Source organism: Phasianus colchicus, chromosome 1 (genome assembly GCF_987193195.1).
Source record: "Phasianus colchicus chromosome 1, bPhaCol1.hap1.1, whole genome shotgun sequence".
NCBI classification, from domain to species: Eukaryota; Metazoa; Chordata; class Aves; order Galliformes; family Phasianidae; genus Phasianus; species Phasianus colchicus.
In genome coordinates this window covers 55,846,607-55,863,291 of record NC_143436.1, presented here as the reverse complement: position 1 = coordinate 55,863,291, position 16,685 = coordinate 55,846,607, and the positions used below count along the sequence as shown (strand labels likewise).

At 41.7% G+C, this 16,685-nt stretch overlaps 1 protein-coding gene across 2 annotated transcripts in view; it reads right to left on the bottom strand.

The window, feature by feature from the left end:
* The window catches only part of PAH (phenylalanine hydroxylase), a 36,199-nt gene extending 20,514 nt beyond the window's left edge, over positions 1 to 15,685 (bottom strand). The window contains exons 1-3 of one of the 2 annotated variants that reach the window (XM_031589738.2): positions 15,505 to 15,685; positions 12,426 to 12,533; positions 1,645 to 1,828 (exon numbers count right to left, since the gene is read on the bottom strand). In XM_031589738.2, coding sequence (XP_031445598.1) covers positions 1,645 to 1,828; positions 12,426 to 12,533; positions 15,505 to 15,546 — 334 coding nt within the window. In that variant the 5' untranslated portion in view covers positions 15,547 to 15,685. Of the gene's footprint in view, positions 1 to 1,644; positions 1,829 to 3,897; positions 4,043 to 12,425; positions 12,534 to 15,504 lie in introns of those variants that run through there. The other variant, XM_090143731.1, reaches the window with a different exon arrangement.
* Between the last annotated feature and the right edge of the window lie 1,000 nt (positions 15,686 to 16,685).

The window sequence follows — 16,685 nt, the reverse complement described above, 5'->3', positions numbered from 1 at the left end:
CACACACTAGGATAATCTAGCTCAAAAATGCTTTGATCAACACATTAACATGCAGAGACATCTAATCCCACAGCAGACCAGCAGACCATGGGCATTTTGACTTCTGTGAGGTCAGAATTTCAGTCACAAACATTTCTTGTCTGGTATTTAGAGCTGCATCTCTATCTGACTCTGGCTTAGGTTTACATATAATTTTAACACCTTTGTAATAACAATTAGAAAAACAAAAGCAATGGTAAACCTGCTAGGTCCTGCACCTTTCTCCTGGAAATAAAAAAAGTCCTGAAGAGAGAACATCTTTTATTTGACATGGCCATAAAACATCTAATCAACCCTTTGTCCCTCCATCTCACGAATGGAGAGAACTGACTCCAAAGAATATCTGCCAACTTTGTTTTCATCTTCAAATGTAATGTCATGGGGAGGATACAAAGGAGATGGTAAAGGGATTACCAGGACTGATCTCATGAAGGTATTAATGTCCTTTCATGTTGTTCCTCGAAAGGAAGAGGAAGATCCAGACCTAAAGTATTTAAAGTCTGAAATCCTATTAAAACCACATCTGTTATCTGCAGAGGCATTTATGTGTGTGTCAGAATATGGGGCAGCCGCCACCACTGTACAAGGCAGTCTCAACTCCAGCAAAAATTAGGAGTGTGAAAGCTCAGAAAATCTTTTCTTATTTCCTCCAAATGCAGAATTACTTCTGACATTTCCAGGACTTCTTCCAGTAGTGAAGAGTTATTCCTGATCCCACTGAAGTGGGTGGCACAGCCTCCCTAATTTCAATAGCAGGAGTGAGGGGGTCCCCAAGCATAAATAGTAGAGAGGCAAACAGTGTTTGACACGCACGTACCTGGGCAAAAGAGAGCAGGGGAAGGAGGGACAGCCACTGTTGGGAACTTTTCCTCCCTTCCTCTCACGTCAGCCCAGAGGTGCAACAGCCACATAGGGGAAGGGGCTTCAGATGCCAGTGGACAGAGCTCATGAGACTGATGTTGAAAAGTAAATCCCAGTGTTCAAAGGATGCACTAGCCCCCTGAGTATGCTACCATTTCATGCCAGGCTTTGCATGTAATTGGGCTCTTATCACCTCCACAACACCACAAGGTTTGTGCTAGGGTAATTCATGAGGTTCCAGAGACATTCAGCAAGGGGAAAAGCAAGGTGGAAGTCTGTGCTTTGCTGTCACTTTTTGTTTTGTTATGCTGCCATTTGCCAGTGATCCTTTCTAAATAAGGATAATAAGGATAATGTGAAAGGCTGCTGGACTTTGTAAGAAGCATCTATTGAATAAAGAGTTTGTAAAGAGTCAGCAAATGAGCAAAAACTAATGAATCAGCGTACTGCAATTAGGCTGTCTTTAAGAGACTGCATGTGGCATCAACAAAACCGGTGAAGACAGAATACTGTAACACCAGTTCCTATGGGACCTAGTCAAAAACTTGGCCAAAAATAGAGCATGGCAGTCTATATTGAAAAAATCTGTATGAAAAAGCTTACAATACAGACAAAGTAGACAGGAGGAGGGAGACACAATCATGCAGGTCCAAGGTTAACACTTCTGCTGGAGGAAGAGGAAATAACTTAAGTGTGTGACATGAATATACCTTGTCAATATTGTCTTTGCCAGTGTATCCTTACCAGTGTCCTTCTTTTTTGTCCGTGAGAGCTCATGCACTGTTACTCCAATATCATTTCTTAAGGACTTGATGATCTTGTCCAATGCTGGGACATTATTGCCTTCCAAGTTAATGAAGAATTCATATTCATCTTTATTGAGACGAGAAGGTCGAGATTCAATGTGAGTCAGATTTATGCCTTTTTCCTATGAGAAAGAAAGATTTTGGTCACACGGTGTCTGAAGGAAGGAATATAACATAAAGACTAGGCATCAGTCAACTACCTATACCATATAGTACTAATAACTCAAAAGCAGAGACTTGACTCTGATGGCCATTGAACTGAAGGCTTTAAAAATGGAGGGAATGAAAAGGGAAACCGAGAAGGATGTAGGATTCACCCTTGTGCAGAGCAGCAGTATAAAAACCATTACGACATAAACCTTCGAAAAAAGTGACACAAGTTGCAAATAGGATATGTATTGTAAATGGTAACTCTAGTACTGTAAGCACATATTGGAATCTGTGTAAACAAGAACTTTTTCCCAGGATCAACATGGAAAATAAAAGATTTTGTCCCTCTTAACAGAAGGTGAATGCTGTATTTGTGAACGTTTTTAAAGGAGGTCATAAATGCAAGGATTGCATTGTCCTGTGAGCTAAGCTTCTGCCCAGCCAACAGAGTCATCTGCAAAGCCACCTCCACAGCTTCCAGGTCTGTGAGCAGGTTTTGGGCAGAGATCCAATAGGAAACATGGATCTGCACCAGAAAGGTAGCCCAGAGTTGTGTAAATAAAAACGTGGGTGTTGTAAGATCATAGAATCATAAAAATAAAGAATTGCAGTCAATGAGAGTGCATGGGACCTATGGAAATCATCTAGTCCAAGCATTTGCTCAAGTAGACTTCACAAAAGCTGTTTGCTCAGGACTGTGTTCAGTTAGATTTTGAGTATCTTCACAGATGATAGAAAATTTACAGCTTCTCTGAGCAAACTGTTCCAGAGTCTGTTCACTCTCACAACAAAAACAAAATCTTTTCTTTAGTGCAGAAAGTCAAAATCTGTCTCAACAAAGACCTTCACTTACAAACAGCAGCACCTCCTAGCTCTGAAGAAAGGCACTGTTGGCAACCATTGCTGTAACAACTATGACTACTTGGCATCTGACTTCAGCTGTCACCATGACAAGTAAAGTATGATAAAAGTAAAGCAATCAGTAGCTAATATCATATTTTTTAGAAAAATCTTTTAAAAAATCTTTTTAACAGATTTCAGTCAGTGTTGACCTTCCTTCAGGCTCCCACGGCAGCCACCATGTCTGGGTCAGTTTCTGTCTCTTGCACGGAAAAGAGTTAATTAACCCTGTGAGAAAATTTTGGCCTGAAGAGTAAACCCAGAGGAGTCAGAGGAGCTGACACACGGCGCTCAGCAGCCACGCTGACACTGCTGTTTTGCTGCTTTCAGGCTCAAGTAGATCCCAGGCTACACGGGGTGAAATGATGGCCTCACTAGTGTCAGTATCAACCCCCTGCAGGGGGGTCAGGATTTCATCCATGAAGAAATGCTGCAAGGATCTATTTGTGACCTACAGGGAAGAAAGAGGGAAGATTTTTTTCTCTACCTCCCTCTAGCTTGAGCTTCTCAAGCACTTTAAGGTTTTCTTTGCTGCTCTCAGTGCTTGCACAGCGCAGGGGGGCATCTGGCCATCAGCAGCAAAGGCCTCATTCACTCCACCACAAAAGGCAGTTTATTACTTTGTAGGAAACAGCATGCATGTCATTCCTCTGTTTTCTGAGTGTCACACGCTACAGATGAACTTAAATTGTTTGGCTAGATACCAATACAATAAGTTGAAAAGGTCAAAAGCTCATTCACCACCAACTGCCGCTCTAGAGAGATAGTGTCCTCATGGGGCTGTCTGCGGGCAGAGAATGGCTGTCACTGTGCTGGGCCCTGAGGACAATTTGTTTTAGGCCTCCAAAACCCCATTTCACAAACAGACTGCCCATTGTCCCCTCTGCGCAATGAGAGACTGGGCGGCAGATTGGATGGGAGATGGAAATTCAAATAACTCCAAGCTGGAAAGCTTTTGACAGAGAGCAGGCACAGGGCCCTTTCACCATGGCCACACCATGGAGATCAGTGCAGTAACATGGGGCTGGCACCCCTTTGGCATAGCCACTAAACAGGGATGGAGAGAGAGTGTAAAACACATCTCTGTGCAAAAGGTGGGCCAAACACACTGAGGTGCTGCTTTACATTCACTTTGCATCACCTGGTGCATCAGGGCATTATACCCTGCATAGTATCACAAGAGAACTGGGTCCAACTTCTTGCAGAGGTTGTGATAATATGAGTCTCTCTTCAGCAGCTGTTACCACCTTCTTCTCTTCCCCACTCAGCATCCTTCTCCCAGGGGTAGCGTGGTTGTGTGAGATATCCCACAGGTTACCTAAAAGCGTGCATTTATTTTTGGCCAGGTAATTGAGCTGTACCAGTTCTCCAACTGGGCTCAGCAAGCAGCTGCACAACCAGTAGTGCCTGCAAAATGGAGAGAATGTGCTGGGGTTGGGAATGAAGAAACAAGCCATGGGGCGAGCACAAGACAGCGGAAGTATCGGTGACTCCAAAAGTACCATGGAAAAAGAAGAGATTGGAAAAAAAGAGGAGAGGAGAGGAGAGGAGAGGAGAGGAGAGGAGAGGAGAGGAGAGGAGAGGAGAGGAGAGGAGAGGAGAGGAGAGGAGAGGAGAGGAGAGGAGAGGAGAGAACTAGAGGACAGAAGGATCTTATGGAGAGAGTAACCTCTTTCCTTACACCTAGGACAAATGCAACTGTCTTCCTGCAGGATCTGAGGCCATTTTGGCTGTTATTCAAGGGGCACTTTCAGCTCAGTGATATGCAAAACCAACCCACTAATTCCTTGCTTGAAGGCTTCAGGACAGCGGCAGAGCAGCTGAAGGGAGGACCCTTCTGGTGACAGTTTTCAAAGCAGGAATTCAGCAGCATACATCTCTGATCTCTCTCATAGAAGCAGGCTGTCATATGCTGTGCATTTATAATCAAACCCCAATTTCAAAATACTTACAATGGTTCCATTACCAGAGTTATTTAAAAATCTCAATTTCATTCTAGTCCAAGTACTCCATCTAGTGTCTAATGTTCATAGTTTCACATCATTCTAAACTGTATACTTGGTATTGTCGAATCTTGCAATGGCATGAAGTTTTTTACAATAATTTAAACCTCTAACTTCTGAAGCCAAATGGCTACCTGAGAAAAATCAATGGGACACTTTTTGTTTTATTTTGAGCAATTTTCAATCTCTGTGTTTTTAGTAGAGCTTGAAATCTTTACAATATAAGTTCTCAAGAGACAACTAATACAAATTCTAGATCACAGAGTGAAAGAATGGCTAAGGTTGGAAGAGACCTCAAGGCCCAACCGCAAAGCCCACCCAGTTCCAAACTTGTGCCATGGGCAGGTTTGCCACGTACCAAATCAGGCTGCCCAGGGCCCCATCCAACCTGGCCTTAGTGCCTCCAAGGATAGGGCAAAACATCCATTTTTTAAATGAAGTTTCAAGATTTCTGGGTTAATTTTTGTTGTTGGAAACCGACTCTTGAGTTCTGGAAGATCTGGTCTGTCACATGTTTGATGTTGGATTTACACCCAAACTGTTAATACCTGTTTCTCCTGCCGTTACTGTTTTAGAGGTGGTAGAAATCACTTGAACACAAAGCTCGAGATTTGGCATTCCTTTGCTGAATTTCACCCATTATAGACACTACACTTATGAAGAACTTGCAGCATGTTGATGTTCCCCTATTTCTCCTCAAGTTTATGGCCAGCATAAAGGTTGAGTTCCTCGTTGTGATCCATGATACAGCCACATGCCTGCTGGAGTACTTCTGTGCTGGTAGAGGAGGGGTAGCAGCTCACTTTGCATTTGATTCAAAGCAGTGCAAGCGTGAATAACAGAATAGATTCTGCCTTGAGGACTAAGGGAAGCATTTAGTTGTAATATTTAAGCAAAATCACAAAAGTACAGTGTTGTCAGACTCTCTGAAGTTATCTTCAGAAGTCTCTCAAACTTTCTTGCTGTTGCCCACTCCTCTCAACTTTCATTGAGTATTCAAATTCACTGTATCTCTATCACTTCCCATTAGAGAAAGAAATCTCAAGAGATGTTCTGAGAGCTCAAAAACCAAGTTGAAACAAAGCCTATTTTGTTGAAGTCATGATTTTTGAATGACAGGGTTTATCAATATGGATGTCAATTCACCACAAAGGCAATAGAGGAGACAGAAAGATTGCTTGTCTCCCTGCCTATCTTTCCACACAGCTGGAAATCCTCCTTAGCTTCCTTTCAGGTGCCATGGAGCAATTCTGTCCTCTTCCCCAGATTATGCCAGCTGTACCACCTTAACAGAGCGTCTCCTATGCTGCAACAGCCCCACACCATTGGGATCCAGCCAGTTTGATGTTACTCTACATCAGCAATCTTGCAGAGGTCACTGGCAACAAAAGTTGGTCCCTTCCTCAACTAGTTTAGTGGACTGAATGTTGTAAAAATTGTGTTCTCATAGCTAGTCTGAGAAGCTTTGAGTGGAGATGGGTACTTTCCAGAAATGCCACGAACTAATGCTTCTTGTAGCACTTGTATCTCCTTCAGTTTCTGTATTCCTAAGTGCTCCTGAACATGGAAAAGTAGCATTGTGAAATCCGTCTCCAGCTTGTGTACATGAGCATTGACTTAAATAAGTTTGGCTTCATCAGGAGATCCCACTTTGTTACTAGAGGAAGACCAGCAACAACTCTACAGCACTGTTAATGAACATTCAGTGAGAACTTGAACAAAATCTTCCAGGATAAGGATTTACTTATATTCCTTATACAAGAACAGCAACAACAAAAGTGATGAGTTCTTTTAGTCCTTATCACATGCTAGTCCAGGACTTCCTGAAGGAAGAGTCTTTCAGAAAAATCGTAGACTCATAGAATTGTTTGAGTTGGATGGAACATTTAAAGTTCAGCAAGTCCAACTCCCTTTCAGAGAAGGACAGCTAGATCAGACTGCTTACTAATAGAACTAGTAGAAATTCACTGCCTGATTTTCATTGATCATGGAAGTTAGGAAGTTGCAAAGATGCTTTCAGCCACAGGTTCCTAAAGTGAAGACTGAGGAACTTGTGCTCAACTTTACTGTCCAAGGATTAGATTCTCAGCTAAAGACAGAGCTTTTGCATTTTCTCCCTCACATCTGCCACAGTCTTCACTACATGAGCAGGCTTTGGCATACAAAGGGATCCAGAGGGGACCCCATCAGCACCTGTCCCTTCATTTACATCACTCAGCACTTCTTCTCCAGAATGGAAGTTTAGCATGAAGTGTTCAATGTAATATAGCCACAAAATAAAAATAAAAATAAAAAAGCAGACATGAGAGCATATGGCACCACACATAATTAGAAAAAGAGCATTATCCTATATAAAATGTCCTGTTAATTCACTTGATCAAGAAGCCCTGCTCCGCAGGCACTAGAAAGAGGTGGAACAATCTTGAGAACAAGAACACTAAATTCACACGTGGAAAACATGTTGTAGATGTCCAGACGTGCTGCAGTGGAGAGGCAGGCCTGTGTATTCACCTATCAATGCAGGCATCTCCAATACACACCCTGGCCAAAGTGAATGCCTACCTCTCCTGGTTTAGAAACAACACCATGGAGACAATGCCTAGCCAATGGATGGAGAGATAACAGTCACTTTGGACTTTCCGATGAATAAAGTAAGCTACAAAAAAGAAAAAAAAAGCAGAGTCATCTTTGCTGGCTCTGAAAGCTCAGGGTCTTGTTTAGTGCAGCCTGTCACTCCCAGCCATTCCTCCAATGAGTAGTAATTTACACTGAGAGCTTGGTGCAGATCAATGGGGTTGTGAGCTAGAGCCCTACTCACTGGGAGTAACACAGCTGAAAGCTGGACCCTGTACTGAACACCTGCTCCAGTTTTGAGATGGTCATGTCAGGGAAGAGAAGATGGGAGTCTCCCACCTAAGGGCGGGTTGAAAAAATTTGTAATATTTTGCAACACAGTGTTTGACACATTTTACTGCTGAAATGTTTACTATTATTGTCATTCCATCAGAGAACCTCAGAGGAAAAAATGTATTTATAAATTCCTTTATTAATATAATGAAAAGTTTAGTTTTGATATTTTTTATTGATATATTCAAGTTTGGTAATGCCAGGTTGTTGGTTTTTTTCTTTTTTTTCTTTTTTTTTTCTTTTTCAAAAGGCACCTTGTTGTTGTTTTAAAAAGTGATCTCAATTTCAATAGGCATTTATCACTATAGAGAAGATGAACATTCCCATCAAGTGTAACATTGGATTGAACTCCACATTCTCTGCTTTGCTTTTTCAACACTGATAAGAAATCTGGGAGATTTTTGTGGCCTGAATTTACATTCTGTATTTTTTTTATTTGTCCAGTGAATCAAAAAAGAAACAGAACTCCACAATGACTATTCTGTCTCCCTGATTTTAAGCATCATATTTTGCTTATATGGGATGTTCTATTTTAGATTGAGATGTTTATACCAGTTTTGGCTTCCTAGCTATTGTCTTTTCAAATACCATAAGCCAGAAATCAGTTTATTCAGTAGTGCCATAATATACTGAAGGTCCTATTAAAATTGAGTATAGTGATTCTGATGATGAGCTTATGCTGTCTGCACACTACTCCCAAGCCTACAATGAAGACAGAAGATTTTCCAAGCAGAGCCCGCAGGGAAGCTGCATCCACAGTGAAATGGATAAAGACTATGTATTAAGAAGCTTTTCAAGTGAAAATAATTGAGTTTGATTATTTAACCAAAAAGCAAATCTTTGCCACATGCCAATATACACACAGAGAAGGTAGTGTGAAAAGAAAGTGGATTAATGATTTTAATATTGCTGGACATGATCGAGGTGCTATTGCGTTTTTTTGGGTGTTTTTTGGAAGTTGTGCATTGACCTAACACTGAAATACATTAGAGAGAATATGAAACAAGCAAATACGAAGAAAAGTGGATATAATAAAGAAGATTTTGAACATAAAGTCAGCAGACATAAGGAGCTGAGCACGTAGAGGAGATTCCTTAGGAAAAAAACTTAAGCTACACATGTAAAGCAACAGTTGTTACCACAGCCACCATCTTCTGTGCAACTAAGACCTTAACAGAAACAAGAGCTTTGGTCTCTGAGCCAAAAGTAAATGTGAGAGCAAGTGGCACTCTGTCAGCTGCATGAGCAATTTTGAAGGATGTTTGAGTAGGATGAACACTAACCAACAATTTTTCAAGACACATTAAAATTCCTTAAATTTGGTGTCACAGTTCCAGGATGTAATTCTGTGACACGAGCATTTTGTAGTAACTGGCCTTGTGCCTTCACCTGCCTGCACAGGAGGTGTCCCTACCTTCAGTCCACCCTGGCCCACAGCGAAGGCTTAGCTAGTTCATCTGAGCTGTGTTTGGATCTGAGAACTTTTCACTGGGTGCTTCTTTTGGAGTTTTGCTCCTGATCTAGACTAGGGAGCAACCATGGTGCTTGATATGACATTGTTTCTGGGCCTTCTATTACCCAGGGGCAGGGCCAGGTTGAGAACAGAGCAGCTCCCCTGAGGCTCCTGCTCCACTGAAGGCCAACTTGGAATAGAAGCTAACACCTGGTCAAGTGTCAGCCCAGCGTGAGAGTGGAGCACGTGCAGGATGTGAGCTTGGATGTGAGCAGATGCTTCTGCATCCTAGGCAGGGATGCGAGAACGATATAACAGTCCTTGCAACATAACAGAAATTTTTGATCCAGCTCTTAAACCAAGGAGAAAGAACCTGCTCTTGTCCACATGGAGATCTACATGGAGAAAAGCAGCCTGGCTGCTGGTGGCTCTGCTAGGTCTCTCATTTTTTCAAGTATCTTCTAATGTCCTGATTTCTCAATCAGAAGCTTACTTCTGAGCCTCCCTCTCTTGAGAGAAGATTTCTTTTCAGTACTCTCATATTTACAGAATTTTAATCTGCCATCGCCTCCCTTCCAGGCTCAGTGTAGATTTATAGGTTGGCTAGAGAAGAGGCGAAATCCTCAAAGCCAGACACACAGCCTCTTTTGTACTCCCAAGAGCCAGCTGGCAGGAGAAAAGGGCAGAGCACTGATCCCCTCCTGCATTCCCACACCCAAGTTCCTAGAGAAGCCTTGACAGCTTGGGCAGATACAGCCTTGTAATGACCAGGAGGTTCTGAATTCACCATGTGCAGCCAACCCTGATGCAAGTGGCTGCAGAGGTTCATCTCTCTGCAAGGGTGTCTTAGTTTTAGCTAGCAGAATTGCTTTCTTCAGAGTGTCTGGTATGATGCTATGCTTTAGTCCTAGAAGGAAAACAACGTTGATAACACACCGATGTTTATAGTTGTTGCTAAGCAGTGTTGCACAGAGCTGAGGCTATTCACAGCGAAGGGCCCAAGGAGCTGGGAGGGAACAGAATTAGGACACCTGACTGAAACTGGCAAAAGGGATGTTCCATACCATATGACATCATGTGGAAGGAGTTTTGAAGGGGATGGGAGTTAATCTGGCATTCTTTCACTTGCTGGGGGGCTAGCTAGACATCAGTCAGTGGGTGGAGAGCAATTGTTTGTACATCACTGGTTATACATATTCATATATTTACATAGAGAGAGTCATAACTATAATCCTTTTCTCTATTTTAGTAAATAGTTTTATTTCAGCCCACGAGTTCTACTTTGTTTTTCCCCTAATCTCTCTCCCATCCCACCAAGAAGTGGGGGGAAGTGAGTGAATTACTGTGTGGTGACCAACTACCTGTCAGATGAAACCACAGCAAAGGCTGTCAGCTGCAGCAGTGCTGATGCTCTAGGGGACAGTCTGATCCCATATTGGAGGGGTTTTGTTTTCTTTTTTTCCCACTTCATATGGCTACACAAGGCAGAAACAGACAGAAGAGCCGCACCCACATCTCCTCTCTGTAGCACTACTCTCAGACCAACTTGACACATGTCCTTAGGCCACAACCATCTCTTGGGACAAGGTGGGGGGTCTCAGTCTACAGAAGAGCCCACCAACAGTGGCTCTGGACCTACTCCTACCACTAATTCAAATCTGACAGCTGTTTTTATCAAGCAGGAATGGAATAGAAGAAGTTGCCTCAGACATAAAGACCCTTCACTCTTACACAAGGAGAGATCCATCAGTTTCTTTACTGAGTTGCCAACAGGGTGCAAAGCTTGAATAAGAGCACCTATGCCAGGTCTTCTGTAAATCTTGGTGCTGGGGGGAGGTTGTAAATTTTCAGAGAAAGAATTGACCTCACTGGGATACTAGTCAAAGAATTATAGAATTGCATAATCAATAAGATTGAAAAAGATCACTAAAAGCATCTAGTCCAATCATCAATCCACCTACTCAAAAGTGCTGGCATCTTTAGCTGAATTTCTGTCTTTTTGGCTGCCATGAGAGTCATGACTGAAAGCCATGATTTAGCTGGCCTCATTTAGGTACCTGCTTTGGGGCTAGAAATGTTACAGCTGATAGGCAACTACATATCTCCTTCCCATACCAGAATTTTCCTTTAAAAATGCTAATAATTTGCTTTGAACATGGTAATGCATTTAATGACAGAATATCATCAGACCTCCTTAGTTCGTTAGAAGCCATACATGCTGCTAACATACAGACATTTTGCAGGACTGAGTTGCAGTAGTCAATTCACAGTTTTAGGCAAGGTCTGTTGTTATTAGTATGAATTCCAATTCATCTTAATGAGTCAAATATGGTATATAATTTATAATTTTTTTCATCTGTAGTAGAACACAAATATTTCATTTCTTTGTCAATTCAGCTTATGAATGGAAAGTATGCTTGCCACAACTTACAGTGTTCTACAGAAAGAACTGCCTTCAGACACAACAAACACATGATAATGTGTTGTTTGTTTTTCCTTAAGTTGCAAAACCAATGTAACAGAGTATTTGCTTGCGAGCAGAGAGTATTTGCTTGGGAGCACAGAGTACATAACCATATGTATTGCAACATAACCATTCTGAATTGCAAGGATTTCATGCTTATTAAACAGCATCCATGACATCTGGGAAATTTTTCTTTAAGAATAAACAGACACACAGTGTCCTGGAAGGTAAATGGTTCTTTTTTTCCCATAAAGCTTTCCAAATAAGCCAGTACAAGATCCTATGTTGGGAGTGAACAAACTGCAAAACACTGCCTTTCTGATACTGTTTTGGAGGTACCCTCCTACTCTCTCTGTGGAACTACCAATAGGGAGAGGTGGTGGGCTCACTTATGTCAGATTACTGAGGTGAACAGGAGCTTAGAGGATAGTTACTTCTCCATATAGAAATGCTTCATTCCACATGGCTCATACTCAGGCTGTATTTGCCTTTCTTCTCTACACATGTACCTACTCAAATGTCAATCTCAGGTTATTGTCCAATTCACTTCTGCCTCTTACTTTAGCTCTTGCAATGGAATACTTCCTCCTTAAACGTAGGGGAAAAAAAGCATTTTTTTTTTTACCCTCACGCCAGTAAAAGGTTTTAAATGAAAATCCTGAAATCAAGCTTTTAGCTTAAAAAGGCAAGTCCTGTTCCAGGACTTCAAGTGTTTTCAACTCCAGAAAAAAAAATGAATGCCACAGTGGCAATCAAATAGAATTGAGAACATGCAGAGCAAATGCTCCCGCAATAGGAAAAAAATAAAGACCTGGTTGGGTCTCTTGAAGAAAAATATTTACCTCAAATGTGCGCAGAACTTTAGCCAGTGCCCCAACTTCTTCTTTCAAAGAGAAAATCAAAGAAATCACACCATTTTTGTTTGAGGACTCTTCAATGTACATGGACTCCTGGAAGAAACAAGAAAGAAAATTGTTAAATTCACCCCAGGAGTTGGTTTTGCTTTTCTCCACTGCTCTTTTGCACTGCATTAGCAACATAAGGAGAACATAAAGATCTTTTAAATAGGATTTAAACAACTGTTGCTTCCAGGAGAAAGAGGACTGCTTTGGGGATGCCCTTGTTTATGATGGTAGAGATACACAATATATTCTCTCAAATTAAGTCCCATGTGTGAGGAAGGTAGTAAAAAATGAAAACAGCCTCACTCCATTTCTGCCCTGCTTTACTTCTCAAGAGTATCAAGCTCAGAGGACACTGGAAATATAACTCTACTTTGGTTTCAGCTACAGTGAAACACCTCCTGGCTTCCGTTTCATTAGTACTCAGGATAAAACAGAGCAACACTGAGTTGCTTAACGTTTCTAATATCAGTGTAATTTGAAGTACAACCACCACAAACTTTTGGAACTCACAGCAAGACCTTATTTGTATTTTTTAACTTCTGCTGGCCTTGAGGGCATGATGTCAGGATGGCATTTCAAAGATCACACCAAACATTTGTAACACACAGAGGTGTGATGTAACAAGTCCTAGGTCAAAACCCAACTCAAGGTATCTATCCTTCCAATTTTCCGTATTAGGATCTACATTTTCAGCCAGAATCTGTCCTCATTATAGCTATTGCTAAATTTAACATATAAATCAGAGTATAAAGGGTTTCAGTTCCCTATATTGTCCTTAAAAATAGCAAAGGCAGTATTTGTAGTAGACATTAATAATGAAATCCAGCTGCTTGGAAACCATAAAGCTCTTGGTGGGACTACATGTCCTAAGGCAGCATTATAATGAATTATCTTCTTCTGTAAAATACATAATTGCTGATTCTTTGGTCTGTCTTTTAAGCTGCTGGTAATGTAAGTATTCACTGCCAAAGAGCAACAACAGATTTCTCTACCTGGTTTCGTTTCCAGAGTAATTTTGATATTAATAGATTTCTTTACACCATAAGATTACCTTCAGTGCCCCAGAAGACTTCTTTCCAAGGCAGATATATTCTTATTGGTGACTAGCATGGATTTGCTGAGAATAGACACTTTAAGGCTGTTTTCACTCATTTTCCCACTCCTGTAAATTAGTTTATGTTAGTGCTTAAGAATAAGGTCAGCCCCTTTGCAGAAGGGACTGAGCACTAATTCTGCAAACATGATGACACATTAACTTCTTGCACATCTGCATCTGAATGTAGTTCACTGGGAAGTCTTAGTTCAAAAATTAGTGCATGTTTGAGTCTGTCCACAGAGGTAGAGGCTTTCAGTGCAAGTTGAAGGAAGATTAAAATGATTGATTTCCTGACTGTTACCCAGATTTTATCTGTCAATATATATATGTTCAGGCAACATATACTGGAACCAACATATAAATACAGGCACCCAAATCTACTGCTGAACTTTTTGTACTACATATACATATATTTTACTGCTGATTACAGTTTATCCATTCTCAGTTCTCATTCTGATTTCTTGTCTTTCATCCTCATACAGAGACTAATTGCAGTTTTGGGTCAATTCTACTCTTTTACTTCTGCGATGATGATTGAGAGTTGAAAAAAATTGTTTCATAGTCACTGAAATTCTGCTATATGTGATCTATAAATGTTGTGTGGAAAAAAAAAAATATCAACTAAGTCTCTTCCCAGGAAGTAAAATAAGAACAAGTTGATGAATAGGTACATCCATTTCTGGACCTAGCACTATTTCTTACATCAGTAATGTGTAGATGCAAGGACAGTTTGCCTGAGTGCAATACAAATCTAAGTTTTTCATTAACTACTTGGCACAGGCATTGCCTTTCTAATACACATGGCTGTACTGGAGGACAATAACACAGACCTGCCAGCCTTCTAATCCATTTCCAAGCTGGTTAAGTAAAGCCCTTCAGAGCAAATTCCACAACTGCTGAAGTTAAAGAAAGTTTTGCCTGCAGTTTCAGAGAGAGTAAACTTTCACCTCTCTGTCTTAAGTTCCAGAGGTAGTAGATGTAATAGTAGAGAAAAGAAAAAGGAAAAAGATATTTCAGAGAAAATAAGATTCCTCAGTTACTTCTGAAAACGGAACTAGTTTCCAAGCCACTAAGTGTCCATTTTCTCATTTAGATGCTCAGCTCCCACAGATCTCACCATGACCAAGCAATTAAAGAACCTGGAGAAGTAACATGGTGAACGGCTAGCAACTCTGGGGGGGAAATTCAACCTCAGCACACAAAGCAGTAGGAAACCAAGCTTCCTTGGCTGCTCCATCCCTAAGGACACTTTCTGAAAATGAAGCTCTTTTTCCATGTGTTGAAGTTTTTTTCTGCCATCAGAGGCATTGTGCAGGACAAAATGTTGTCCTAATAATTAACTATGCCGTCCTCAAGTTAACATCACTTGCTCCTGCGGTAACTACAGTGCCTATAACCAAAAGACATGGATTTCAGAATTTTCCTGAATTTTCCAAAACAAAGGGTTCAAAGTCACAAAAAAGTTGTCAGAGTGCAAAAAGCTAACAAATAGCTCTGCACATAACTCCAGCTGCTTCACTTTAACAGCTTGCTTTCATTATTTGGGTTTAAGAGACCTCTAATTAGCTGCCAGTCTTTTCTGCTTCTTCTTCTATTTGCCATATATGCAAGGACCTCTGTCCATTCTCTGTCATCTCTCCTTCCTTTCCCCTTTGTAATGTTTTCATTTTCATTCCCACTGCATGTCTGTGAGCACAACACCACCAGCTGCCAAAAGGGATAACAGTGGCAACCAAGGGCTGCAAAGCATGAGATATGCACCTTATTTTCTCCCACCATGGGCATCTTGGAGAGCAGGGAACAAGATTTCCAAGCACGTGGGCGTAGGGTTACAGTTAGGGTTAGGGTTGCAGTTAGGGTTAGGGTTGCAGTTAGGGTCAGGGTTACAGTTAGGGTCAGGGTTAGAGAGAGGCTGCTCACCTGGAAGGAGTCTCCATTCATCTTGCAGTGCTGTGCATCCATGGTGAAGAGGAGACAATGCTCACACAGAGAGACTGCAAGTAAAGCTTCTGACCTTACCACGGTGGCCAGAACTGTGTGCAAAGGTATTTAAAGTGGAGCAAGCAAAGGCAAACCCATTCTCTTCTCCAGCTCCCTCCCCTGGATGCTGTGCCAAAGGGGCGTTCTCACTCCACACCCCCCACCCACTCACCCTGTCCTGGCATATGGACTAGCCAGCCCCCCCGGGTCCCCATAAGAGCACTCCAGCATATTGTTTTTATCTGTGCCCGCTGGAGATGAGCAACATGCATTGAATTAGCAGCCCTCCTTCTCCTGATTCAGCCACAACTTTCATTCCTGCACATCTGTGCTCTGTCTCTGGCTCAGCCTTCCTGTGGCTGTGTGTGTTCAGCATCAGGTGGGCTGCCCATCAGGGATCACTCCACATGATCGGAGATCAGATGTTCTCCAGGAGTCTCTCATTGCATGCCAGACATGTGGCATGGCACAACAGCTGGGATGTTTGTCTTTTAGCAGGGCCTTTTGAGCTGCATCCAAGAGGTCAGAGAGCAGGAGGCACAACTCATTACACCAGGCAACGAGATAACAGAGGCCAAACATAAAAGAAGCATGGGACAGGAGTCAGCCATGTAAATATTACACTGGAAAATGTGTCTGGACATGGAAAAGTGAAGAAGATAAAGGAAAAAAAAAAATGGAGGATGCAAAAGGATTACAAAAGGTGTATGTGTCCTTCCTTGCATGAAATGTCAGCCTCGGAGAACCGCAAGGGTAAGAAGGAATTTGGAAAAGGTTTAGCACAAAGAGTTGATACAAATCAGCCCAGACTTGGTTTGGAAAGAGTCACTGAAGGGAATCACAGAATCATAGAATTGTAGGGATTGGAAGGGACCTCTGGAGATCACTGAGCTCAACTCTCTGATAAAGCATGTTCTCTACAGCAGGTAGATGCCCAAATGGGTCTTCAGTATCTCCACAGGAGTCTGCCTCTCTGGGCAGCTTGTTCCAATGTTCTCTCACCCTCACAGGAAAGAAGTTCTTCCGTGTGTTTGTATGGAGCTTCCTGTGTTCTGAGTTCTTCCCTTTGAGATAATGATTGAAAATTATAGATCGATACAAGATGACAGGTGGAATAAATG